At 48.0% G+C, this 27,937-nt stretch overlaps 2 protein-coding genes and 1 pseudogene across 2 annotated transcripts; 1 reads left to right on the top strand and 2 right to left on the bottom strand.

Annotated features, from left to right (window-relative positions):
* Window positions 1-2,434: 2,434 nt before the first annotated feature.
* On the bottom strand, window positions 2,435-7,279 carry Syce1l (synaptonemal complex central element protein 1 like). Its single transcript, XM_026777646.1, has 9 exons — window positions 7,198-7,279; window positions 6,312-6,371; window positions 6,072-6,146; window positions 5,033-5,080; window positions 4,517-4,571; window positions 3,880-3,955; window positions 3,102-3,171; window positions 2,725-3,025; window positions 2,435-2,550 (listed from the first exon to the last, which is right to left on the bottom strand). The coding sequence occupies exons 1-8, from the start codon at window positions 7,277-7,279 to the stop codon at window positions 2,937-2,939; spliced, it is 555 nt and encodes a 184-aa protein (XP_026633447.1). The 3' UTR covers window positions 2,435-2,550; window positions 2,725-2,936.
* A 1,431-nt stretch (window positions 7,280-8,710) lies between these two features.
* On the top strand, window positions 8,711-9,175 carry LOC113455659 (annotated as a pseudogene).
* A 4,214-nt stretch (window positions 9,176-13,389) lies between these two features.
* On the bottom strand, window positions 13,390-21,546 carry Mon1b (MON1 homolog B, secretory trafficking associated). The gene is made up of 5 exons (XM_026778652.1): window positions 21,049-21,546; window positions 19,330-19,704; window positions 17,999-18,818; window positions 17,552-17,699; window positions 13,390-16,468 (listed from the first exon to the last, which is right to left on the bottom strand). The coding sequence occupies exons 1-5, from the start codon at window positions 21,194-21,196 to the stop codon at window positions 16,268-16,270; spliced, it is 1,692 nt and encodes a 563-aa protein (XP_026634453.1). The 5' UTR covers window positions 21,197-21,546; the 3' UTR covers window positions 13,390-16,267.
* Between the last annotated feature and the right edge of the window lie 6,391 nt (window positions 21,547-27,937).

Here is a 27,937-nt window from a genome sequence, read left to right as displayed (position 1 = left end):
GGACTCAGTACACGTCCTCCTGCTGAGTCTCTGGGCTCTGTGACGGCAGACCCTGTGAGAGCCATTTTCTAAATGTTCTCAATAACTAGCAAAGAACCAGGAATAGGGTGGGTAGTCAGAGCAGATTGAACTGCTTGAGTTGGGGCGATTAGATAATCCTGTTACAGTTTCAGAGTCTGAGTTTTTAATGAGCTGAAATTTATCACTATTGCGATTGGAGATGGGGTAACATGCTTACCTGGCACCCTCAAGGCCCTAGGTTCCATCCCCAACACCACCAAATAAACAAGCGTCATTTAACTGCTCCGTGAAATTGAATTGCCGTCGTGAAGGAGTAAGAGGATGGACACTAGCCGGGCGGTGGTGGCGCACACCTTTAATCCCAGCACTCGGGAGGCAGAGGCAGGCGGATCTCTGTGAGTTCGAGACCAGCCTGGTCTACAAGTGCTAGTTCCAGGACAGGCTCCAAAACCACAGAGAAACCCTGTCTCGAAAAACCAAAAAAAAAAAAAAAAAAAAAAAAGGAGGATGGACACTGAATGGGACTCTGGCCCTCAGAGTCTGGACTTTTGGAAAATAACTAGAATTCACTAAGATTGTCAGAGTGGGCCTTCCATGATTTACAAGAACAGGAAATACAGATGGGACACACAGGTATGCTGTGTGTCTCCAACTATCTAAAGTGCCAGCAAGGAAGCTACCCCCAGGCATGGTTTCTCCACCTTGTGCCTCCAGGGCCGTGAGCTTGGACTCAAGAAGACTCAGGGTGGAGAGCAGGAGGAATTCAGGAAGGCTCAGCATGAATCCCAGTTTGCCCGTGGCCTCTGTTTAAGTCCCAGGTCACCTGTATAGCGAGACTGGGATGCTGGCTAAATGACACGAAAGACCTTCATAACGCTGATGGCTACCACTTATGCTCTCTTTGCCATAGGCTGAGAAGGGTTATAAGCACTTTCCATGTGGAAAGTTATCAATCTAAGCCAGTGGTTCTCAACCTTCCTGATGCTGTGACCCTTTAATAGAGTTCCTCGTGTTGAGGTGACCCCCCCCAACCATACAAGTATTTCATTGCTACTTCATAACTGTAGTGTTGCAACTCTTGTGAATTATAATGCAAATCTCTGATATACAGGATATCTGATATGCCACCCCCAAAGAGGTCACGACCCACAGGTTGAGAACTGCTGGTCTAGGTCCTCCTCACTATTGCTCTGTTTTACACAGCTATTGAGACAGAGGGAGGTGACTGAGACAGAGGGAGGGGAATTGCTCGAAGTCAGAGAGCTTGCTTGTGTGCAGCAGAGCTGGGGTTGTAGTAGAGAGAGTCCGGCCCCAGGTTCTCTTCACTAAAGAGTCCAATCTCTGACCCAGGCACATTATCCCTGGGGTAGTTTGAGTGAGGATGCCCCCCTCCCCATAGGCCCATGTACTTGGACACGTGGTCCCTAGTAGCGGCGCCGTTTGGGAAGGCTATGGAACTTTTAGGTGCTGCAGCCTTGCTGGAAGAAGCGTGTCTCTGGTGGTTGGCTCAGACAGTGCATAGCCTGACTACATGTCCAGTTCCTTCTTTGTTTGCCTCCTGCACGTGGGCAGAAATGTGATGTCTCTCTCAGCTTCCCGCTCAAGTCACCTGCTGCTATTCTGTTTCTACCATGACAGACTCTTGCCCTCTAGAATGGTGAGCACAAATAAACTGTTTCTTCTGTAAATTGCTTTCCGCCGTGGCATTTTAGCACAGCAACAAAAAGTAGCCAATACATCCCTGCCCTGTTTCTAAGGAAATCCGCTCTCCCAGCCTCATCCTGTCCAGCGGCTGCTCAGGCTGTGCTCGGAGCACTTCCCTGACCAGCCTCCGCTGGATCCTTTCCTGTTCTTCACAGTTGCTTTCTTTCTACCTCAGTTCTAATTCCTATTAACAGCCTAAGGGTGACTGTCAAAGCCCCCAGGAGTCCCAGTGCTATGGGCACTCCAGAGGAAGCCTTGCTCTGTGAGGATGTTGGCCTAGAAGTCTGGACAGCAAGAAAAGACGTCAGTGGGACATGAGCCCAGCTGTGAGAAGGACCACAGGCAAGAGGGATAGGTCTGAGTTGTCAAGGACCCACCCTACAGGGAACACTGACACCTGGGGAGGCTGGGACTTCTCTGGACCACTGGAGTGTCTGCCTGGGTCTCTATTGATGGGTAGATGCTTCTGTACCTTTGGGCATGGCCAGGGAAATGGACGGAACCCTCATCATCTGACACTCATTCCCTGGGGGCCCCGGAAGCATTTATTGAGTATCTCCTGTATGTCTATGGCTGATGAATGATGTCCAGCTGATGTTACACACAGGGACGCCCTGGACATTTACCTGCCCACCCCATGGCTGGAGCCTCTCACTTCCAGCAACTTCATATGCACACACTCAGTGGATTCTAGCAATCGTCTTTATTTCTTGGTAGGTCTTAAAGGGACATGAGCACTTGTGGCTCCTCATGGCTGAGCAGGGCATCCCTGTCCCTGGCAGCTCTCCTGATGGCTCCAACTGATGCTGCTCCTCTTTGGTCAACCTAAGAACAGTGGGATCAGGTTGCTGACACCCAGAATCTCAAACACTCTTACTCAGACACCCTATTGTCTGCACCTGCAAGCTCCAGGTGGCTCCCTCAGAGCGTCCCAGTACTGGAGATTTCTGGAAGCCTTGGATCCCCCTTCTCAGGGGATCTCCAAGGGCCCCCACTTACTTCTCTCTAGTCTCTGCTTCTGTTCACTGGGTGCCTATGTCTCCCCTGTCATTCTGACTTTCCGGGATGCTCTGGGACTGTCCCCCCAATTCCTCCAGCCTATGAGAAAAGCAGAGAGAAGAAAACGAGCAATTGCCCAGGGCATCAGGGAGGAAGAGTCAAGACAGAGGCCGAAAGATCAGAGGCGCGAGCTGATGGGCATGGTCCTCCTCTCACCCACAGTTGCCAAGGGGGTTCTGGGCCTCCCTAGCTGTCTGCAGCCTCTTCTCCACTTCCTGCAGTCTGGCGCACAGCAGAGTCCCTGCAGGCAGCGGTGGCTATCAGGGGCGGTTCCCTGAAACCCTGTGCCCCACCGCCCATCACTGCCCTGGTCTCACTCTCCATCAGCAGCTGATCCTGGTTGTGTTCCATTGTGCTGATCTCCTGGGTCAGCCGCTGCTGTAGGACCTGCGAGGAAAGAGGCTCGTCTCTCTGTCCTTCTGTCCTGATTACACCTCCAGTTCATCCCTCTCTGCGCTTTCCTTCCTTACACTAGGTCATGCACTCATTCTTTAACTCTGCAGTTCCTGCTGTGGCTACAGACTCACTTCAGCCCAATGTGCCCATATTTCTGAATCTACTTCTTACAACTCTTCTGACCCCTACAGAATGTTCCAGGAGTTCGGCCTTTCTCAAGAAGGAACACTTCTACACTCAAGTGTTCAACACGTGTGGTCAGATACCGACAGGTCAGAGGCAGTGCCCCAGGCTTACAGGATCTATCTACTTTGCCTCCTTGGCTGGACTCTGGGTCCCTTGCCCCTTGAGGCAGAAAGGGCCTTTTGGTGTACCACTGTCCCACCCTGCCTGGAATGCTGTCTGATGCTCCCATCTGCAGCTGAATGAACATTTCCTCAAGGGTCCCATGGGCCACTTTCAGGAGACGCAGAATCCACAGAAGCTATGACAACAGCCAGCAAAGGGCGCTAGGTATGGAAGAGGGGGTGGGGAAAAGCAGCCAGTTGTGGGGCCAAAGGTGACATGAAGAGAAGAGTCAGGGTCTCTCCCAGGATGTTGGGCCTAAGCAGGGGTGGGGGATTGGGGGGTGAGGGGATGGGGTGGGGATATGCTAAAGTCCTGGGAGGGGTGGAGGTTGGAAGAGACATCATGGCTTACATGGAACTCCCAGAGGTCCTTGCGCTGATTTGTCAGATCCTCCACTTGCTCCTGCAGTTGGCCGTTAGCATTCAACCTGTGGACAGATACCCAGAACTGTGTCCAGGGCCCAGTCAGTCCGTCAGGCCTGTGGCGCTTCCTGCCCAGTGCTTCCCTTCATGGTTCTATAAAACCCTCCTCTTCATCACCTTTTCTGCATATGAGCTCCACGCCCACCTGACTTAGCTGTCTACCAGACCCTGGGTTTAGGAATAACCCCAGCTTGCTCGGTCTGAATCCTGACAATGGGACGGTATTCTTCCTGGGAGGGGACAGACAGATCATTTGCCCTCAGATTCTGCCTGAGCCTCCACTCTTTCCATGAATGCTTCTCTTTCTTTTGTTACGAGTAATCCAGTCTGCATCCCTCTGGGAGACCACAGCCCTGTCCATCTAATTCCCAAGGAAACTGTATGAGGGTGCAGTTGGTCAAACTGTTGGTATGATTCTGTCACCACACTTCAAGGCTAGGGAAGGATCCTGTCTTGATGCTCTGTTTTAGAGAAGGGAAAGAGGAATGTGTATTGTGTGTCCATGCTTCCTTATACTAGCTTCTGCTCTCTCCTCCTCAAGAGGCAGAGCTGGGGAAGACTCTTACCACTGAGTCTCACTTTCCTTCTCTTGGCAATGCTTCTGGAGAATCATCAGAGCCTCTGTGGAGAAAGCAGACAAGAGAGACAGATGGGGGACCTTGACCTTGGGGGAACGAGGTTGGGCGGAGTCTGGAGGCCCCACATGACCTTGGATGTTGGTGGGCACTCACAGGGCTTGGGTGTATTCTCCACAAGAGCAGCCAGGGAAAGAGTTGAGAGAAGCCCGGGGACACAGCTTTCAGCGGGACTCCTGTGGCTACTCAGGGGGTGGTCAGCGGGACTTCCGTGGCTACTCAGGGGGTGGTCAGTGGGACTTCCGTGGCTGCTCAGGGGGTGGTCAGCAAGACTCCTGTGGCTACTCAGGAGTGGGACTCCCATGGCTGCTCAGGGGGCGGTCAGCGGGACTCCCGTGGCTGCTCAGGGGGTGGTCAGCGGGACTCCCGTGGGTGGTCAGCGGGACTCCCGTGGCTGCTCAGGGGGTGGGCTTCGTGAAGCAATGGGAAGAATGAAGAACGGAATACCTTGCTTCTTGCCCAGGACCTCCTCTAGGTGAGCTTTCTCGTCATTCACTGGAAAACACGGTGACACTTTCAGCCTCTGGAGCCTATATCCCATACCCCCATTGCAATTTCATCCAGTCGGAAAAATCACACAGAAGATGGGGAGATGGAGGTATCTTTCTCCTTTGATGGAGGAAGGTCATTGGTTGATTAAATAAAGAAGCTGCTTGCCCTGATAGGTTAGAACTCTGGGAGGAAGAGGAAGTGAGCTCAGACACTCGACAGCTCTCCTCTCGGGGGCAGATGCCTCAGAGACACGATACTCCACTCTAGCGGGCAGAGGCGAGAGCTCTGCTCTCTGAGGCACACGCGATGAAGCTCCGACCCAGGATGGACGTAGGCTAGAATCTCCCGGTAAGCGCACCTTGGGGTGCGACACACATGATTGGAAATGGGTTAGTCCAGGTACGAGAGTTAGCCGAGAAAAGGGCTAGAGCTAAAGGGCCAAGCAGTCATTAAAAGAATACAGTGTCCATGTAATTATTTTGGGTAAAGCTAGCCTTGCGGGCAGCGGGGTGGCGGGAAGCAGCCCGCCGCTCATATTACTACACTCCTTCCCTTGCAATCTTCTCCCACAGGGGCCACCTCCTCTCATGCCCCCACACCCATGTCCTCTGTAAGTGCCAACAGAGGCAAAGGAATGACTACCCAAAGGAAGTACAAGTTCATTCAGGAAGGAAGAGTGAACTGTTAAAGAAACAAATATGTCGGGTAAAAATAGATAGGCTCCGAAGGAAGAAACGAAGCAAAAGCAGAGGGAGGGAGAAGTGGGGATGGAGAGGGGGTAGGATTCCGTTTTTAGATGAAATCATCAAAAATGGGTTCATCAGGGCTATCTGAGCTGGGAACTGAAAGATAGCAGGATGTAGTGGGCAATCTGAGTTGTATGGGTTCGGAGGACCGCAGGTGGGGGCACAGTCTGTGCGAAGGCCCCGAGGCCTGTTTGGAAATGCCAACAGCGGTCAAGGGATCCCTGGCTCCTTCTTTTGGTCCCACTCACAGGAATCTAGTTCCTGATTCATGGCTTCCTGGAGTGCTTGGGCCTCTCCCAGTTCCACGCTGGATCTCCTCTTTTCTGGACCAGGGAAAGGAAGAAGGGATCACATGAGTACAGCCCTGGAGTTTTTCCTACAGCTGTGGCATGGCTTACTCTTTTCTCTGACAGCCCTGGGTGGAGGTACGCCCAGTCCAGGCTTTTTCCTGCTGGTATCCACCGGCCAGTCTAGGTTCCCACATTTACCTTGCTGCAGCTCATTAATTCGATGAATCAGGTCCTCAATCTGGGGTTCCAGGCTTCCCTCTGAAGAAAGAAGGCAGATTGAGGCAGGAAAGGCAGATGCTCGGCTGTCCTGGGGGGAGGGGGACTCCTATCTGGTGCTGGGTTTCTGCTGGTAGCCAACCACAAGCTCCTAGGGAGCAGCATTGGGATCTGTGACAAGTCCTTGCAGGGCTTGCATTCTCGGTGGGGTGGGGTGGCGGGCTGGCTATGACTCAGTCTGGGGGCAGTACCAGTTACCAAGATGACACCAGGTGAGGTGTTAAGGACCAGATGGGTATTGGTGCTTCTTGAGATATGGAAACAGGCCCTGTGCGCCATGGGGAGGCGTGTGTGGTTAGATGGATGGATGGATGGATGGATAGATGGATGAACACATGGACAGATGAATGGATGGATGGGCTAATGAATGGCATGTATGTGTATTTCTCTCTCTCTCTCTCTCTCTCTCTCTCTCTCTCTGTGTGTGTGTGTGTGTGTGTGTGTGTGTGTGTGTGTCTGTGTGCCTCTGTAAGTGGAGGCTTTTCCATCCTCTTAAAGATTTTGAATTTTTAGCTGTGGGACTTGATTTTCAACTCAAAGAATAAAAGTGAGTAAGAACAAGTCTGTGCCAAGATCTCCTGAGTAAATTGGGAGCATGTGGACCATGGGGGAGGGCAGAAGGGGAGGGAAGAAGAAAGGAGGGGATGGAGGAAAAGATATAGCTCAATAAAATCAATAGACAAAACAAACAAGCAAAAAGAATAAGTCTGTGCAATAGGATTGTTTTCCAGAGCCGTGGGTGGAGGGTTTTAATTCTAACTCTGCTTGCCTGACTCAAAATCTAAGACTCAGACACAGGATACCTGACCTTTCTGCAGCTTTTTCACTGTTTCCAGCAAGTCTTCAGTCTTACTCAGAGAAGTGGCCTGCCCTGTAGAAAGGAAAACCATAATTACAGGACCCAGTATGAGTAAAGGTAAAGCCAGGGAAGACATAAACCCCGGTAGAGGAGCAGCGAGAATTCTGTAGAGACTCCTGGGCTGCAGCCAAGGCTGGGATGAGGGTCAGGTTTCCATCAGAGCAGGGCACCCAGGGAACCCTGTTCTCTGTATCTAAGGAGCATGATGTATAGCCAATGAATCAGCTTCTCCACAAGAGGACAAAAAAACACTCCAGAACTCCCCGTGGTCCAACTCAGGCTAAGAATGTATCCCTGACTCTGCTGCTGCTGAAAGCATTGGGGAAGTTTTAATCAGATTACATACTGATTTCTTTAAAATTAATTGTAGCCCTAATTTGTAAATTCTAACGAACTGATGGGTCTAGACATGGCTATGCATGCTGCTAATACATATATATTTAACTCATGTGTGTAAGTTGCTGTACATATGTATCAGATATGGGGAGGTGCATTTATTCATGTGGACAAATTTACAGGACAGAAGCCAACTTCTCTGTCACACGCCACTGCACTTCTGTGACATAGTCTCCCACTGTACGTGGGGCTGTTCATGTCAGCTGGACTACCTAGCCAGCCTGAGTCCAGAAACTGACTCATATCCAACCCTCATCCCTGCTCACCCCGGGCGGGGGTTACAGACTCTGACTGCTGTACTTGGTGTGGGATCTGAACTCAGGTCCTCAGGCTTGTGCAGCAAGTACTTTACCTACGCAACCATCATCCCAGTCCCTAAGCATTTATTTTAAGCAGAAAAAATGGGTTGAGGAACCTCTTGATGTACAGCCGAAACACTGTTTATGAAAGCATAAAAGACCCCCAACACGGTGCTCAGTCCTACTTCAATTTGATATGCCATGTTTTGTTGCTATCCATGGGAGGGCTGCCCTTTTCTGAATAGAAATGGAGGAGGAATGGGTGGGGGACAGAGAGGAAGTGGGCAGAGGACTGGGAGGAGAGGAAGAAGGGGAAGCTGTGGTCACAATGTAAAACAATAAATAAAGAAGAAAAAAAAAAGAAAGACCCCACCAAAAAAATTGGAATTACACCAAGATTTTGACATTTTTTATAGTAACCCAAAATACATACAAAGAAAGGACAGGTGAACATGGTAATGATGCTTTTGGGAATCAATTCAATATTATGAAGACTAGGAATCAATACATACAGACACACACACACAAATACACACACACACACACACACACACACACGCACACACGCACGCACACACACTTACACGTACATGCAGATGCACCGTGGAGACTGGGGAAAAACCCACATTAAGATTGTACCCATCTTTCTCAAGCCTAACTAGAGGCAGGGACAGAGCTAATCACTAGAGGGCAGGACCCAGGGATCTCTGTTCAGCTTAGTCTTGTCCACCTCTCCTCCCTTCAGATTGTTTAAAGGCACAAGGAAGATGGCGGGAAATACGCTACTGTTCTTGCCAGAAACGGTGACTTGTGACTTCGTTCTTCTCCTAAACCCTCAGTTCAGTTTCACAGTTCATCTTGTGTGGGCTTTCATTCCTGAATCTTGGTGAACTCCTTAGGTTTAACCTCTTGGCCTCAAAAATACTGAGCACTTGCATTACCTATCTTCTTATTACACTGTAATTAGTTATGCACTCTTATGTGGAGCCAGTGTAAGAACCTCTCCTCTCGACTCTTTTCGTACAGTCATAGATAACTACTAAAAGTCAACAATGGAAGAGCGAGCAGCATTAGGAGATATTCCCATCAGTCAAGTTAACAGTTTCTTCCTTGAAGCTGTAGAACTTAACAGTCAACTCTGTTTGGGGTGTAAATATCCTAAGGCCAAAGATCCTAAGCCCCAAAGTTTGGGGCTGAATAATTTTGAACATAATTCCAATACTGAGATCTAAAATCATGAAAGTTGATCTCTAAGATTTTCAGTTAATATTGTAAATGTCTTCAAACATGAGTTCGAATGCACAGAAGAAATAAAAAGGAGAAAGAATGACCTGAGGCCTGTATCAACACACTACAACGAACTGAACTGATGTGGCTCCTGATTCGAGCAAAGGCATTTTTCATGATGCATACTTCTACAGATCGTTCGGCATGAGCCCATAGTACTTTCAAAATTCAAACAAACAGTCCTAGGAAGAATGCCACCAATTCTTGAGATCAACTATAAAAGCTCAAATCCCAGTGACCTGCACCTTTCCATAGAAAGCAGGACAGAGAAGAAATATAGCTCATAAACACAGACCACAGGCAGAAAGTGCTTCTCCACAGCAGTAAAGAGTCCCTTGGCCTCAGACCGCAAGTTCCCAGTTCCTCTCCTTAGAAGACATTGGGTGACCCAAGCTGTTGCTTGACACACAGGCAAACACCCTTTCTCCACAGGCAGGACACTAAGTCACACAGGATGTCACAGCTCTCCTGGTTTTCACGTGACAAGTGCTCAGTTTCTTCTTCGGTGGCAGTGCAGTCTTTCAGTGTACATATGCCGTAATTTAAGAGCAGCGTCCTACTGCTCTCTATAGGCTGTCTCCTTCACAGCCACAAATGTGACACGGTTACTGTTTCCTTTTCTCACCTGCAGAGACAAAGTACTATAAAGTAGGTCCTCCCTCTGTGTCTGATGTCACTGTGCTCCATGTTTCCTTTCTTTTGTAAGGATATTTACCACTGAACTAATGTTCATCCTAAATCAGTATGACCTCATTCTAAGTAGTTATATCTACAAAGATCCTATATGCTGGTTACTTCGTATTTTGTTTGGTCTGGATGTGTATGGATAATACCTGCATTTACATCTGTGCTCTACATGTCTGGTGCCCAGAGGTCATAAGAAGAGTCAGATCCCCTAACTGGAGTTATAGAAGGTTGTGAGCAGCTGTGTGGATGCTGGGAATCAAACCCAGGTCATGTGGAAAAGCAGCCAGGTGCTCTTAACCACTGAGCCCTCTCTCCTGCCCTGACAGTTTTAATTATCAACTTGCCACAACCTAGAATCACTGGAGAAGAAAGCCTCGATGGGAGAGTGACCTAGATCAGGTTGGCCTGTGGGTACGGTGCTGGGGGATTGTCTAGACTGTTAGTCAATGCGGGAGGGTCCAGCTATTGCTATACTAGTCCCTGAGTTAGGGACCTGACAAAGAGGAAAAGGCTGACTGAGAGCAGGGAGCAAGAAGGCAACATGGCGGCACGTGTTTCCCTCTGTGGGTGGGTGGCATGAGCAGCTGCTTCAGTGAGTTCCTGCCCTGACTTCCCAGCTGTGATGTGATGTGGAAGTCCTCTGTTTTGTGCTGATTTCATTGGTTAAACAAAAACACTGCCTTGGCCCTTTAATAGGACAGAAAATTAGGTAGGTGGAGTAAACAGAACAGAATGCTGGGAGAAAGAAGCCGAGTCAGGCAGTCACCATGATTCTCCTCTCCAACGCAGACGCACGTTAAGATCTTTCCTGGTAAGCTACCGCTTCGTGGTGCTACACAGATTATTAGAAATGGGTTAATCAAGATGTGAGAATTAGCCAGTAAGAGGCTAGAGCTAATGGGCCAAGTAGTGTTCAAAAGAATACAATTTGTGTGTTGTTATTTTGGGTAAAGCTAGCCGTGTGGGAGCTGGGCGGCGGGAAGTGGCCCGCTGCTCCTCACTACAGTGATGCACTATCACTGGAACTGTACACCAAATAAACTTTACCCCAAATAAACTTTCTCCTCTAAGTTGCTTTCTATCAGAATAGTTTATCACAGCAACAGAAATGAAACTAGAACATTCTGTTTTCAAATAAGGTCACTTTTGGCACTTTTTTTTTTATTTTGCAACAGCTTCATAGGTATGTATCATGTATAATACTTTGAAGCTCTGGTGGGCCCAAGCTGGGGAAGGGGTCATAGTTTTATTTCAATTAGTCTTTGGGATGCTGTACATCAAACCTGGAACCCTGCGAATGCTAAGCTACGTGGCCAGCTTGAGGGGCACACTTTTACCTAGTATCCATTTGACACGTGCTTCTGCTTCCCTTGGCCAGTGCTTGTGAAACACATCTGAATACTACTTCCAGAACGCACACTACATCAGAGGCTGTGCCTATCACTACATTTGACTGACTAAAACAGCACCTCAGTTCAAGCTTTCTGGGACTCTGCACCAAGACATTCTTATCTCGTCCTTATCAGAAACTCCATTCCAAAGAATGATCTTAAAGGCACCATTAAGAGAGGTAGACATGACCTTCACTGCTCCAGTGCCAAACACAGTATCCGGTAGGAACCTGAAGACACCTCAGAGCATCAGTTAGGGCACACTGGTAGGGTGGAATTCTTTACAGCCGGTAGCATTCACATCATACAGAAGCTCTTCTGTTTTGTTTGCTTTTTTACCTTGAACTTGTCTTGCTGAATGCTGGGCACTTGTTCATCTTCTTCACACCTTTTTTTCTCGCTATAATGAACTAGGAATCATTTGTTTGCCTCTGCACTTTAATTATTTTAGTTACTTAGACATGGATAGTGGAACATGGCATTAAATGTCCATGGGATGGAGAAAGGGCTAAGAGGTAACAAGGGCAGGAGTACTACTCTTCCAGAGGACCCAACGTTCAGTACCCAGCACCTACCTCAGACAGCTTACAACTACCTGATTCCAGCTAAGGGAACCCAGTGCCCTCTCTGGCCTTCTCTGGCACCTGTGCTCACATGTACATACCACACACACACACACACACACACACACACACACACACACTAAAATATAAGTAAAATCTTTTTTAAGTCTCATTTCACCAACATTCCCTTCTCAGAATTAACCACTGTCAGCAGCTCAGTGGCTATATTTTCATCTTTTAAAATAAATATATTTCATGTGTCACTCACTTAAAAAATTAATACAGAAATAACATCCTAAAACTCCAAACACTACAAAATCTTTGAAGAAATAAAAATTCCCCTTCTCTTTGGTCCTGAATCTCCTTACCATGATACACTCATCTCTGCATATATATATATATATATATATATATATATATGTATGTATGTATGTATATGTATATGTATATACACATATATATGCATATATATGTAAAAGGCAAAAGATTTATACGATCTGAAGAGAAACCAGAGTATTATATATGTATATATATGACACACACATATATAGGATATATCTCCTCCTGAGACATTTTTATTATTTAAAATCATTTTAAAATTTTTGCAAAGAAAGAAAAGCACATGACAGAGAAAGGTGACTGTCGGCTTAACCTTTTATGAAATCTTTCAAGTGCAGGGTGAGGATGTCGGGACGAACCCTAATATACACGGCCCAGACAATAGGACTGGTAACATCCAGCCATCTTTGTTTCTTCTGCTACTCTACTCACTCCCAGTATGCTCAGCAATCCCCACGTAGTATGGCCAACATTCAGACCACATGTAAGAGGCACGTGCTCTCCAGCTGGCCTTTGCAACTACGTCTGCAGAAGCTCCATCCATGGCTTTCCTCTCTCTGCTTTTCAACTGCTGGTCATAAGACCCCTGGTCAGTGATAAGAACAATGTAAAAAAAATTTTTATCTCTATTTTAACATGTTTGAATGTTTTGCCCTGCATGTTTATCTGTTCACATTTCTGCTTTACCCTGTGGACGTTTAGAAGAGTATATTAGAGTTACAGGCAGCTGTGAGCCAGTGTGGATGCTGGGAATTGAATCTGGTCCTCTGCAAGAGCAGCCAGTGCTCTTAACTACTGAGCCATCTCTCAAGCCCCCCCAAGTGATAAGAAAATTTTAAAATTTTAATTTAAAAAGTTTTAAATCTAATTTCTCTGTTCTAGAAATTCCTACAGCCAGTAGACTTTGAGTTATCTGCCCACTTGGGTGTGGCCTCTTCTACTATAAATGCCGATGTAAAGCACACATTTGCTTTTTTCTGGCTGCGGAGTTCAGTTGCTGTTCCCCATTCAAGCAGAGGACTGTGATCTGAGTCTATCCCTAAATAAACAACCCTTTATTATACTCAATTCTGAGCTAGTGTGGGATTTCTTTTTAGCTTTGGTCTTCATATCTCTGTTAACTTAAAACAACAAAAACCTTCCCTATTACAAAAGAAGAGAGCCTGTGGAGGATAAGTCCCCTTTTTAACATTTTATTTCGAAATTATTTCAGATGTACACAAAAGTCATAGAAATAGGCTGTGGTACTCTATTATCCCCGCCACATTTTGAGTGTTTTTCATCTGTAAGCTGCAGACAGTATGACCTATTAATACTCAATACTCCAGTGCATATTTCCTATATACAGACTCCAAGTAACTGTACAATAGCCATTAAAACCTGGGTGTTAACATTGGTCCGATGCTAATGTATAATCCTCAGGTGCTGCTCAACTTTCCCTTTCCCTCTTAATTTTAAATTACGTATTACTACCTAGTTTTCTAAGCGATAAATAAAACAATGAATCACAAGAGGCCTCAATTTGCTCCCCTCCCCCAAATCCAAGGCCCTTAACCAGTTATCAAAGTGTGCTTACCTCAGATACCTTCCAAGAAGCTGTTCTTGACAACCCCAACTACTCAACAAGAAAAAGAAAACTTCTGGGGCCCATCTTTTATAAATGAACAATCTTATCAACTGAAAATTATGTTTCTTCCACCTCTTTCAAAAATCTACAATCTACATGACTCTCCCTAGATTTGGTCATTTTTGTGACCACTTCTTGTATCCCTGCCTCTGTCGGTAAGTCACCATTAACCACTTTTGGTCCATGTGTTTGGGTATTCAATCTCCTGTGATTACTTAGCATGGAAGCTACAGATGTGGAAGAGCATCTGCTAAAAACCTAAGCCTCCAGCAGCAGGCCTGGATGCCACTGGTGCTAAGTATGCTCCCCCTAAGCCCAATTCAGTGGCAAAGAAACATAACCTGATATTCGTCCCAACTTCCTCCAGGGCCGGTGAAGTCCCTGATTAAACATGAGAGATTTGAAAGTTTGATGCTAAGATTTTAAATCTCTGTGGCACTGTATCAACCTCTCAGTAAAGTGTGATTCACGGTTGTCTGATTTTCATTATTCTTTGAAAATGGGCACCCAAATGAGACTACAATTTAAGACAGATTCTGTTAAAATGATTTCATCATTCACCCATTTTAAAAAAAGAAAAAATAAATCGTGTATCAAGCACCAAGAAGGTGTTTTGGGTGCCCAGGGAAACTGTGGGTCTTGTTTTTGAAGGTCACACCATTGTTTTGGAATCTGAATAGACAGGTCTAGCCAGATGCTGCCTCCCACGTTTGGTCACATGGTGACAGACCTGGTGCTCAGGAAGGGAAGGTGGATATAAATATGAAGACGTTTGAACCCACTGAAGCAGGGTCAGGGTCAGGGTCACTGGTCATGCTATTTTCTCTACTTTGGAATGTTTGGGAATTTTTCTGTAATGAAAAAAACGCTCTACTGGTGGATTTACCGTGATACACATTTTCTTCGGAAGGAACTGCAATTTCCAGTAGTTTCTAGGCTCAACTCCACCTCCTTGACCCCAATGAGGGGAGAAGCTTCATTACTTAAGTCAAAACAAATCTGAAAACAGTGTGAGAATACCATTCTCAAGGGCCTTGATCAGTCCAAGTAGTAATCATCTAGGCTGGCTGTAGCAAGAGGGCAGTTTTTGTGAGAACATCACTGTCCCTTCCCGATTTGCTGAAAAGAACTGCCGAAGTATTTAATAACGTCAATAATGTTGGCAAGTTAACCTAGGTGATGAGAACACTCAAGTTATTTATTTCCACTGTGTGGAAGTTAAAAATCTCAACAGGCTAAAAACATTTTTTTTTTCTAAAAAAAACTGCTCTCGATTATTATTTTGGGCCAAAGCCTCGCTCCCTTCTACCCTGTGGGCCCTCACTACCTCCGGCGTCCTCAGCTTCCTCAGCTCCCAGCCACTTGGCAGCCATTTCCTAACGTGGAGCATCTGCGCATGTAGAAAAACAGTGGCTGGGAAAAGCAGCGCGCGCAGATACATCGATTGTAGGAAACCAGGGGGTGGGGCGACATAGGTATCTGCTCTGAGCAAGTGGCAGAACATCTGCAACGCAACTGATAGCACGCATGCGCACAACCACAGGGCCAAATGCTAAACTAGGCTGGGGAAGCAAGGTAGTGGGCTGTTGAGGAGGGTTGTGCGTGCTAGCTCTTTAATGGTTCTTTTTTTCTTGCTGCTGCAAGCGGCCAATGTCCAGAACAAATGTGTTCGACAGAGTCCCAAGCCCTGTCCCGTCCACGTATCTCCAGTGAAAGGGCTGAAAGAAAGTTATCTCTCATGAGTAGAAGCCTTAGAGGCTAGGAGCATCTTCACAAAGCTGCTGCATCCCGGCCGCCGGGTGAAGTCACGTGGCATGTGTTACACAGGTAGACACTGGAGGCAAGGTTATTATTCGTGTAAGAAACAGCCCGAATCGGTGGGGCTTGTTTTTTTTTTTTTTTTTTTTTTGGGAAAATGATGGAGGAAAAAAGGCATGAAGGACAGAGGGACAGAGGAATGTCTTGTGGGATTCAATTTTAGGCCCTTTCTGTAGTTTTCTTTAAACAGCTCTAGGCTGGCTTCTAGACTAGTCCTGTATTGCAAATTCTTGAGCCCTTGTGGGTTACTCACCCCTACCCTGAGGAAGCCTCAGCCCAGTTTCAGGTCTGCTTGGAAGATGGACATGGAGCTACCTGTGCTGCTTAGAAGAGGCTGGGGGGGGGGGGGGCAGCTGGTAAAGGGTGCAGTGGCATTCAGGTTAGTTAAGGGGGTGAAGCAGAGGGCAAAGGAGGTTTTTTACTTTCCTAGATGTGGAGGTGCATAAGGGGGCTCACAGAGCAACCTGTGCCCCTAGCTGCTGTGCCCCTTCTCCCAGTTACGGGCAAACCCTGAGATCTTGCCCACCTGCCCAGGACCAGCCCCACACAGACTTCTTCCCACATCTCCAGAGACAGAATTTAGAAGCCAAAACCGGTGACTCCGGCAGTCAGTCAGAGTCCAGAGAACAAGCCATTGTTGGGGGCCTGGTCCACTGAGGTGGAGGGCGGTGTGGAGTACTTGGGAGGGTAACGGATGAAAAGCCGGTCCTCTTCCTTCCTCACCCAGCGCAGGAGCTTCGTCACCACTAAGATGGCACCTGCCTTGGTCACCAGGGGGCTGAGGCAAGTATAGAGCTCAAATTTGGAGGTCACCTGGGGAGATGGGGAGGAGACAGTCAGATGGGCTAGAGCTGGCCAGGCGTAATCCTGGCCTCCCAAAGCCAACCTTGGGTGCTCCTGAAGCTTGGAGACATGCTTGGCAGCAACTGGATATGGCTTGCTGAGCTAAGGCAGGCAACCTGGGATTATCCTATCAAGGCAGACAAGAGGCCAGCTGGATCAGTGGCTCAACTGGATTGTTCTGACTCTGTGTGTGTGTGTGTGTGTGTGACAAAGACCCGAGCCAAGGGGCCCTCTACAAGACAGCTTACTGATGTCCTTCCCAAGTGCCAAGGCCACAAAGCCTGGGGGACCTTTTCAGAACAGATGAGACCAGGGTACATAAAAAGCAGGTCCACCATATGATCCTGGGCTGGGTTCTGGACCAGTAAGCTGACATGAACGGACAGCTGGCAGAAGGCCAATGAAGCCTGTGGACATTTACCTTTGGGGAACGTGAGTGCACGGTCGTTTCATGGTAATTCCTTATACTAGCTTTACTACTTCCAACTCCAGAGTTACTTGAAAATTAGAAACAACAAAAACCAAAAGCCAAAATGCTAACCTAGAACAGTGCTGGATCCATATGAATATGCACTGTTGTTTACAGAATGTAGTGGGGAAGGCTTTCCTTCCTATGGAACTGCCTGCCTGGCCACCAGCCTCCCTCAGTAGCTGATCTTTAACAGTCACACAGGAAGGTCACTCCGAGGAGAGGGCATGGAGTGGTCCTGAACCTGCAGTGGTCAAGGAGAGCTGGGGGCTCTATCCTGGAAGACAGGGAATTGGCAAGCGCAATGACAGCTGCAGATGGGATCCGTGAAAGGCCAAGACCCTGCCTGTCCTGACTGCTCATGGGGAAAAGCAAAGGAATGGCAGGCCTAAGGTAGGACTGCATACAGTGAGAAATCCTTCTGTAGTTTAAGACACGTGTGCCCGTAGGGTCAGCGGTGCAGACAGAGGCAAAGCCTGGGAAGGTCCCTGTGTGCCTATGGTGGGTACTAAAGCTAAAGGTTCGTCACAGGGAAAGCAGGCCTGCTGTAGGGAACTGATTTACTGACAGCATGACCAACTCACCCAGGCCAGCAGCGTCTCCTTCTCAGCCACGTGGTAAATGAGGCGCAAGGGCCGGGAGGTGCTATGGAGGCGAGCATGCAGGCGGTGATACAGGTCGGACAGTCGCTGTCGCTCCTCCCCGTGGCTGTACGGGGCCTCTAGCTCAGGACTGCAACAGAGGGGGGCAGTAGCACCGTGAGTTGGCGTTGGGCCTGCCTCCCAGCACAGTCTAGGACTACAATTAGGTTACGGGGCTCAGCCTCCCACCTTAGGCTTGAGGGTTTCCGTCGGTTGTAAGCCAAGCTGCCTCCATTAAACTAGGAAGGAGGCCCTTTCTCCCACTAGATCAGAGAACTGTCTGCTCCCCCTTTCTAGGGCATGGCTGGCTAGCTCTCCTAACTCCTGTGTATAAGATGCTGACAGTCCTGGTTAGACATGTCTTCAATCGCCTGCAGGGTCAGGGCCCACCTGGTAAACTGTGGTAGCTGGCGGTGTTGGTCAGGGATGTCCAGTGGTTTATAGAGGAAATGCCGGAGGCCAGGTGCTCCCACAGCCTGCACACTGTAGGCAGGGGCACTGGCTGCAGGTCCGTTAGAGAAGCTGGCAGCCTCCCCAAGGGTACGCAGGGCACCAAGGTGGTGCATTCCATCTTCAACCAAGCGCCGACAGGCAGCCATGGCATGGAAGGCTTCCCGGTTGGTACCAAGCAGTAGCAGGCAGACAGGCATGGAATCCAGGCGGGCCACATAGGCATAGAAGAAACCATCTGGGTTGAAGCGAGGCAGGCACACAGGTGCCCATGCCTCACCTGCTGCAAAGGCTGGTGCACCCACCCAGTCAAGCAGCAGCTGCAGATCAGCTGGGTCCAGCCGGCACTCCGCCAGCACATTCCTCTCCTGGGCTGCTGTTATCAGTCGACCGCCAACAGCCAGCACTGACAGGGCCAGGCCCGGGGCTGTACAGCGCCGCAGAAGTGTACCCAGGGCATCCCGCAGTGGACGGGCCAGAGGCACACAGCGCACGGCACCCAGGAGCAGGGCACCAGGGTCTTGCTCCACACTGTCCAGGAGCCGGTCCAGTGTGCGCTCTGAGCCAGCCAGCAGACGACGGAGGTCATAGTTCTGCTTATGTGCGAAAATGCGGGCCACGCTTGCACGCGTGAGTGTGCTCACAATCTGTGCGTGCACCGCTAGCAGCTCGCCCCGTAACTGCGCTGCCGATTGTGGAGTCCGGGATACAGCCACCAGCAGGAGTGGGCCCTGCTGCAGGAACACCAGCTTGTGGTCCTCTAGGGAAGGAAGAGTGGGCGGGGGCAGAGGCAGACCAGGAATGAGCCAGGGATCAGACAGGACAGCTTTCCCAAACACTCTCCGACACGTACAGCCCCTGGCCTGAGCCCGAACTCGGACTCCGCCAGCACTCAAATTAGGGCACGGACAAGCTGGGGATATTGGGATGTTTGCAGAGATACATGGGCTGTGGAGGAATCATGTAATTTAGACAGACAACATGGAGTCAGGGTGGTGGGAATGGTAAACCAGACAAGGACGGAAACAAAGCCAGGCCACACAGCACACCTCTGCACTCCCAGACAAACTGGTGGTATACTGCCAGCCACGTGGATGGAACCCAAAGAGATGAATCCCCCGACAGACACCCTCACTGACTCACTTCTGGTGGCTCGACAGAGACTCACGTATACAGCAGACAGGCAGAGCTACCCACGGCTAGTTACAGACCACCGAACTCCTAGCTCTATTCCCACCAGCCCCAGTATGTCCCCCGTTCTCTTCACTCACCGGCGTAGATGGCTCGGATGGCATCTCCTGCACTCTGTACGAAGGACACGAGGGCCGTCATCACACCCATGGTGGCAGACAGGGCCTCCACACTACCATACCGTGAGTAGATGGGCTTGCCTGCCTCGCTCAGCACAAACACATGCTTCCTTTGGCTGCGCCAGTCCTCATCACTGGGGTCCTCATCACTGGGGTCCCCGTCACTGGGGTCCCCGTCACCAGGGTCTTCTCCCTGGCCCTCAGTGCTACTCTCGGGTTCTCCAGGGGGATTGTCGTCGGAAGCTGCAGTTTTCCAGGGCTCACAAGTGCTTGCCAGGGCCTCAGCAGGAGGCAAAGGTGGTAGGAGGCTGGCTGGCTGGTCCTCGGCCTTGGATCCTGAAAGGGAGCCCTGAGTGGCTCATCTCCTGCTAACCCCGTATTTCAACGATCTATCAAATCCTTACCAGCCCCGACCCTCAACAACCCATGCATGCTGACAAAGCTCTCCATAGTCTTCCTTGCTATTCAGTGGCTGGAACCTTCCTACCTGTGTCCACTAAGGTTTGAATGAGCCCACCCGAAAAGACAAATATTCCAACATGTTCTCACTGTCGTTACTGGTCCCCCCGTTATTTCCTTTCAGCACTGCCATTCCTAGGTCTTCAAAGTGCCCCAGTCTCCAAATAACGATTAATCTGTTTATCTGCAGTGGCTCTTCACTAACTTCTCTGGCTGCTTGTTTGTTCTGATGTGTACTTAACCCCTCAAAGGCCACCAGTGAAATACACCCACTGACTCTCCTAATCCTTTAGACCCTCCTCCACATCCTCCAATCCCCAGTGATGCCCACTGACACTCTTGCTTAACCACACTCTCAGTAACGATCCTTAATTCTCCCATTAGAGTGGCCATTAACAGCCACTGACATCCAGATCACCAGGACTCCCCAAACCTTCAACCACTCCTCCTATATACTTCTACTGCTACATTAACAGCCCAGCAAGTACATATTAATACCAGCAACACTTTAGTCTCCAGTAACCTACATGGCGGCTCCATGCCCCTCCACTCTCTCAATGTCCACCATTAATCATCACTAACATATAAGGCTTTCCTACATCCCCTGCTCTTCCCCCAGGATGAAACCCTTTCCTTCCTTCCACACACACATTCATCCCCACAGCCACTGACGTCTACTGAGCCACCCAACGACAATCATCGGTTTGCAACCTCATCTAATTTTCTCACACCCCATGTTTTCATATTTTCTTAATTGTGCACTGATAATCCCGTTTCCAAATACCCAAGCAACTTGTCTCCATTCCCTTTTTGTACCCAACCCACGCCCTTCCTTGATTCTTCAAAGATCTAAGCTCAGGTCAAGTACATTCTGACTTCCCCACAACAGAAGGGTGTCCCGGAATGTGGGAACTCCAGTGTTAAAATGGGCCGATTCGAGACAAGTTAACACAGCCCATCCTCCTACCACTGACCCCTCACGACAGGATACATTTGCCCCTCCCGGACAACAGCTGACACCCACTGCCTTCTTTGCCATTTCTCAATGATTTCAATTAAATTAGCAAGTCTGTGACCAACGACGGATCGAGCTATGCCTCAAGCTACTTTCTTGGGGCCCCCAAACACTGCTCACTGGTCTCCCGTTGATCTCTTTCCCCCTCAGTTAGCAATGACAACCCCCAGGGACTACTTCCAAGACTCAGTCGAGGAGAGCTATACCTGTGATCTCCGGGTCCCCATCTCCGGGATCCGGCGTGCTCGAGTGAACCCGTTCACTGTCTCCAGCCTCCTCAACGGGGAACTGCGTGTCCACCAAGTCCTCCACGCCCCCGGGGTCTGGGACAGCACTACCTTCTCCGGACTCCATCTGCACATCCCTGGGAAGAAGGGGAATCGGGGGTGATGGGCAGCAACAGAAAACTTCTTAAAAGCCTTTAAGGAGCCAGGCCCCCTGGCAACGCTCCTAGCGCTGTTTCCCCTACGGTTTCCGACAGGACACGGCATTCAAAACCATGACCAAATACTTGCACCCTCCGGCACTTTCGGGAAGGGTGACATTCCGATGAGCCTTCGCAAACAGCGATACACTGACACCTGTTTCAACCCCGCATCTCAACTGAGTGGAGAGCAACACTTGCAGGAGCCGCGGCGGCACCACACTTCCTGGTGTGGTGGTGGGGAGTATGCCACACTTCCGGAAGCGACGCCTCCAGGGACACTTCCGGTTTCACAGCGGCAGGTATTCCCCGCAGCGCCGAGGGCCGCCGAACGCTGCGTTCCCTCACCGTACGGATGGCGCGGGACTCTCACGAAACTCTATGGAATCTTCTCCGAGAGACCCTCTCCCGAACGCAGCCAGGGTGGGCTGTGAAGCGGGCGGGAGCGGGTCACTGCTAGTACCGAAGACTACCGGCTGAAGAGAGCGCAGCTAGCACGCTGGGTCAAGGGGACGGAGCCTTGTTTCTTTCACCCAATCAAGAGCAGCCTTTCCCTTCTGCCCCGCCCCATTCTGGTAGCGCCTCTGCAAATACTGTGCGCTCATTGGTAAATGCATCCCTTGACTGACACCTCGCTGTTTCTAACCGAAACCTTGAGTCTGTTCCTGTCTTGACTGGAGCGGGTTCGCGCCAAACCAATGAACTCGCTCCCTCAGAACTAGGACAACTTCGCCAGTCTTTTTTCAACAAGAGAGGCTGGGGCGGTCGTGAGGCGGAGCGTCTGTTTGACGGACAGTCTCTTCTTCCAATTGCAACCTCGCGCGCAGTCCAGTCAGCCAATGGAACTCGGGTGCTGAAGCAAGAGGCGGGGCTCTGCTTGTGGGACTTGCTCTTGGAAGTCTGAACCGCGGGACAGTCACTGTATTAGGAATCTGGTGTCCCTTAGCACATAGAGGTACATCCTTAAGGTTGCGCGCGTGGGGGTTGTCTAAGTGAGTAGAAGAAGGAGCTCCAAGCTGACAGTTTTGTTCATTTTGCTCTTGAGTCAGAGACTCCTTATATATGCAGGCTGGCTTTAAACTCGCGATCCTCCTCCCTCAGTCTCTATCTCCATCCTAAACTCATCAGGACAGATTCCAGTTGTGCTCCAGCACTCCGGCAATGCAATCAGGTTTAGAATGAGGGCGTGGATGGACCTGCTCAGGTCCTTTTTCTTTGGGTCTTTCTGTACATCTGTCTTTGAGACTGTTTAAGCCTTCCAGTTTGTGTCTCTGAGTGTTACCATATTACTATCAGAGAAAAATACTATAGTGATATAAAGGTCAATGATTTCTGTTTTTGAGACAGGGTTTCATGTATCCCAGGCTGGCTTCAAACTCACTACGTGACAAGGATTACTCTGCTTCCCGCCTCTGCTTCCCTAGTATGTGAGATTACAGGAGGGTCCACGACATCTTGTTTGTGTGGTGCTGGAGTTCATACCCGTGCAGGCTGGGCGAGCACTCTACCACCTGAGGTACATTCTCAGCTCCAAGACCAAAGAGGTGTCTCTATCCAGAAGACATGGCATCCCTAAATATTTAGACACTTAAAGACAAAACCTCCAAGTACTACTGACAAACTGACCAAACTCCAAGGACATAGTTGTCTCTTACAAGAATGACCAGTAGATGGCAGAAAATTCACACGTTAGAGATTTTCCAACATCAGCTAACTCACTGCCCCGTGTATATCAGGAAAACAGCAGAGAATTGTCAGGGGTTTAGGTCCTCACTTCTACAAGGAGAACCCACCCTCAAACTGTCCCAAGAGTCTTGTTTCCCTCTTACTTCTCTCTTCATTAAGACTTGTTAGGAGGACCGAGTCTACTCTGAAAACTCCTTTTCAGAAGGCTTCAATGTGCTGCTTCACACTTGTTACTAGAATGTTCTGGATTATAGCAGAGATTGATAACCCAAAGTGGTGAATCTCAAGTGAGATATATGGAATAAATTTGCCCAAGGGAAAGTTTCCCTGTCTGAAATAAGGCACTGTTATAGTTCAGAAGTATTGAGAGCTGGTGTTTGTTCAGAACTATGTAGTAAGCAAAATCATTAAGCATTAAGAAAGAAAATGTGGCAAATAAAGATATAGGTTGGTGGTTAAAAGCACTTGCCGAGGACCCATGTTCAATTTTTAACACCCATGACAGGCAGCTCCAGGTCCAGGGCACCTGACACCCTTTTCTGGCCTCCACGGATACTCATGTTTCTGTGGTGTTACACAGACAGGCAAATTAAAACAATGAGAATCAGAAGGAGTAGTAGCAACAGTTAGATTTGCTGATTGCCCTAGCATGCCTCCCTATTGCTTTGATAGGACACTGACCCAAAGCAACATTGGGGAGGAAGGGTGTGTTTGGATTACAGGTTGTGCTCATCATTCAGGGAAGCCAAGGTAGAAACTTGAAGCACAAACCACTCGAGAGCATTGTTGGCTTACTTTCCATGGCTGGCTCAGCCTGCTTTCTGATATAACCCAGGACGACCTGCCCAGGGTGGCAACACCCATGATGGACTGGACCTTATTGTATAAATCACTAAGAAAATGTCCCACAGACTTGCCCTCAGGCCAATTTGATGGAGGCAATTCTTTAATTAAGGTTCCCTCGTGCTAGGTGACTGCAGTTTGTTTCAAATAAACTAACCAGCGTATTGACTCTAATTTAAATATCATATGATGTATATGTACAATGTTATATCATTTAAAAAATTAATTATATAGTCAACCCTCTCCCACAATAATGAGCCTGCTCCATGTATAATGGCATTAATCCATTTTAGATGTTGGATCCTCGATGCCTACCCTCTAAATACTGTCACTTGGCACCTAAAATTCAACATGAGTTTTAAAAGGGACAAATCTACAAAGTGTTTGCTTTGCGACAGTCATATGACATGACATTTTAAACAGTTTTAACTGAGAAGCATGCTGGTACTCAGAGATCAAATGCTTGCCCAAGTTCACAGGGTTTGAAAATGATACACGGCTATTTTTTTCATTTGTGTATAGTAGGTGGAATTAGCTTGATGCTAGCAACACTGAGGCCTTATGAATTCAGATGAATAGTAATTGCTCTCTTGACCGGATGAAGCCTGTGCTAAAATCTCATTAACTATCCTACTTCGAACAGTGACTATGATTGGTTTGCCCTGAGTCAGCGTGACCCTAAGTTAATTTGTTTGGAAATCATGTGGCAGTAGCTGTGCTGATGTGAACAGAATATTTGAACCCAGGCTCCCCCACTGGCTCCAGCTTACACGATCCTCTCTAGTTCAGTGATGGAGTAGTTACAGAACATGAGCTCGCTGCCGCACAGGACCAACTCATTACTGTTCTGTGTCCTTCCAAAGCAAGGTTTGGCTCCAGATCTTCCCACCTGCTGTGCACCTCTGGTGGTGTGACTCAGTGTTTAAGAGCTTTGTGCTAGAGACGAACATTCTTGGGACCAGTTTTGTTCTCATTACACTAGGAGTTTTGTGCGTAGGAAAGAGTGTCTCACGGGTCTCTTTCCGAAAACTTAGTACAGTTCTGTTAGGGTTCTTAGCTGCAAGTAAGAGAAGCCTGCTGCAGGCATTTCCTTTGAAGTCTATTGGAGTGCACCCGCATCCCTCCTAACAATAGTGGTTGGAGACCGGCAGGGTACCATGAGACAGAATGGAGAGAGCCGGAGAACTATGCACTGGGTCTCTGCCCATGATTTTCTCTGTGTAACTTTGTTGGGTACCCAGGTCAGCTGAAGCTCTCAATTCCCATCTAGTTTTCAGCCACACAGGAAAAGCAGAACTTAAAGTCCTTTCTGAAAATATGGTGAGATAATTTGGTGGTGGTGGTAGATTTGTCTATATGTTTCTTGGTATTGATCCCAGGCCTTTGTGCTTGCAGGTCATGTAACCTGACTTTGAGCTACACTCTTCAGCCTTTCTTAAGTAGACTTCACACACACACACACACACACACACACACACACACACACACACACACACACACGGCATGACAGGAAGCCCTTATGGGTATCTCCACGATTCTGCCTCCCTCAGGAAGACACCAGCAAAATGACAGAGGGATGTGTAGTCTGTGATTCTCTTCTATATCTTCTGAAAGTGCCACACCTCAAAGGAATCCTGTTGGCCCACAAATCACCAGCTTCATTAGATTCAGTAATGGAGGACCTGTGGCATCCAAGTCCAATTAGAATACCCTGATACAGACCATATGGTTAGTTTAGGGAGGGAAGAGTGACCCAAGATGGACGAAATGGAACAATGAAGAGTTCTTCTTGGGCCTTTTACCATCTATGAAATAACTCTAGTTCTTTTCTGGGGTCATCAGTGATGTAAGTGTGGGACCCTCAAAGTCTTCTCACCTGCTGCCTTGGTCACTGTTTGCATCAAAGGGACCAAACTTTCTTTCAGAAATAAGAAAGGAGAAGTTTATATTGGCTCATGTTTTGGGGGGCAGGAAAGCATATGGAATAGCTTAGCAGCCTGGGACTCCACTTGCTTTGGGCTATACACACACCTCCCTCCTGACAATGTGCTTAGCGGTCTAAGACACCAGACACATCAAGCTACACAGTCACCCTACTCCAAATAATAGGATAACTTTCTTTTCCTTGTGACAGCCATTCGCTGTGGATAGTTTGAATCATAAAATAGTTCCAGTTTACAGCTGCGTACCAGAGCAAGGGGCTGATCCATCCTGAGCTGGTTTGAATGCATACCCAATAAGGTAAAACTTATACATATTCATAGTTGGGGATGCATAGTAAGAAAGTTAGATGAAGTGGAGGAAAGGACAGTAGAGAAACAGTTATAATTTGAATATATCTATATCTGGTTATATAACCACACAGTAGATAAAAAAGGTTATACGACTCATCTGTCAATCAAAATAGAGAATTGCACAAATTAGACTCCTTAGTAACCAGTCTTTCTTTTAGACGTCATAAAAGAAGCTTTAGGCAATAGCTTGGGACTCTTGCCTAATGTCACCCTTATGGCTCTCTGTTACTCTTGATAGATTGCTTCTTTTTGATCCATACTACTAATCACTTTGATTTAGAATAGTTTTTGTGCTACTTTTTAATATATTTACACCTTAATTATAATTCTTTGAATAAAGTGTCAAAAACCTGTAAAAACCTGGTCTACACACTGACCACTGGTTACAGTATCAGTGGGGGTCACTGTCCATCCTGACAGGAAAGGTAAGGTGGTGGGAGGAGCCTAAGGTGAGGTTTATTTGAATACAGGTTTACTGCCCCAGTGACCTACTTCTTTCTGGTATCCAGGTGACACTTTCTTAAGGCACCAAGTTCTTTTAAATATTGTCTGTTGCTAGATATTTAATTACACTGTGTAAAGATATGTCACTGTGATTGCATTAGTAAAAAGCTAACCAGCCAAATAGCTAGGCGGGGGGTAGGGGTAGGATTTCTGGGAAGAGAGAGCTGGGAAAGAAGGAAGGTGGAGACCCCAGGAGAGGCAGAGAAAGCAGGATGTGCAGGAGGAGAGGTAACAGCCACGAGCCTCATGGCAGCATGTAGATTAACATAAATGGGTTAATTTAAGTTATAAGAACTAGTTAGAAACAAGCCTAAACTAAGGCCAAGCTTTCATAATTAATAAGAAAACTCTGCGTCATTACTTGGGAGCTGGTGGGACAAAGACTCCTCACATTGTCACTTGCTGGGAAACAAATGTTCACGAGCCTTTGATGGGCACAGCAGATTCAAATCAAAAAATCCACCATGCAGAGGGACTCTCTATAAGGAATCATGGCAAAAGAGGCAGGAGGCTGCGAGGTGGAGTCAGACATCAGGAGTCCTAAAGTAACACTGAATCTGGGCTGGAAAGGTGGCTCAGCAGCTAGCAGTGAGTGCTTTTTTTTATCTTGCAGAGGACTGGAGCTCAGTTCCCAGCACACACATATGTGTATCAGGCAGCTTACAGTTGCCTAAAATTCCAGCTTCAAAAGAACCTGCCACTCTGGCCTCTGTAAGCACCTGCACATACACTCATACACACACACATACACACACACACACACACACACACACGTGTGTGTGTGTGTGTGCGTATACAGAGAGAGAGAGAGAGAGAGAGAGAGAGAGAGAGAGAGAGAGATAAAATTATTATAAAACATTGAATCTTTGAGTCAAGCCAGCACTGATGTGAGCTGTAGTTCTGAGTCCCTCCATCAGGAACTCTTCTTAAGTCTCTTTTGCTTATGACACTTTATTTTGGTTTTCTAAGATCTAATGCATTAGCTTCTGCGCCTCGACCCAAAGTGATCTCTGAGCGTTTCCACTGGCCCTGTTTAATCTTTTCCCTGATGGTAGACTGCTTTCCCTTGCAAAGACTTTCAAAGGAGGTCGTCCACGCAGCCACAGATCCACAGAACCCACGCCAACTCTTCAAAGAGTTTGTATATCTGGTGTTACAATTAGCAAGGTTTTCCATTGCATCAGGCAATAATCCTTAGGTTTAGAGATATTATCGTAGTTTTAGCTCTTCTCTCTTAGGGAGAAGGCTAAGAAATAATATTTCAAAGATAATTGCCTAACTTATAGGGGGGGGAATTTTTCAATCCTAATATATTAGGGATTTCTGCCAAAGCTAGATAAGATA

This window comes from Microtus ochrogaster, chromosome 4 (assembly GCF_000317375.1).
Source record: "Microtus ochrogaster isolate Prairie Vole_2 chromosome 4, MicOch1.0, whole genome shotgun sequence".
Classification (NCBI taxonomy): Eukaryota; Metazoa; Chordata; class Mammalia; order Rodentia; family Cricetidae; genus Microtus; species Microtus ochrogaster.
This window is presented reverse-complemented; position numbering and strand designations above follow the sequence as displayed.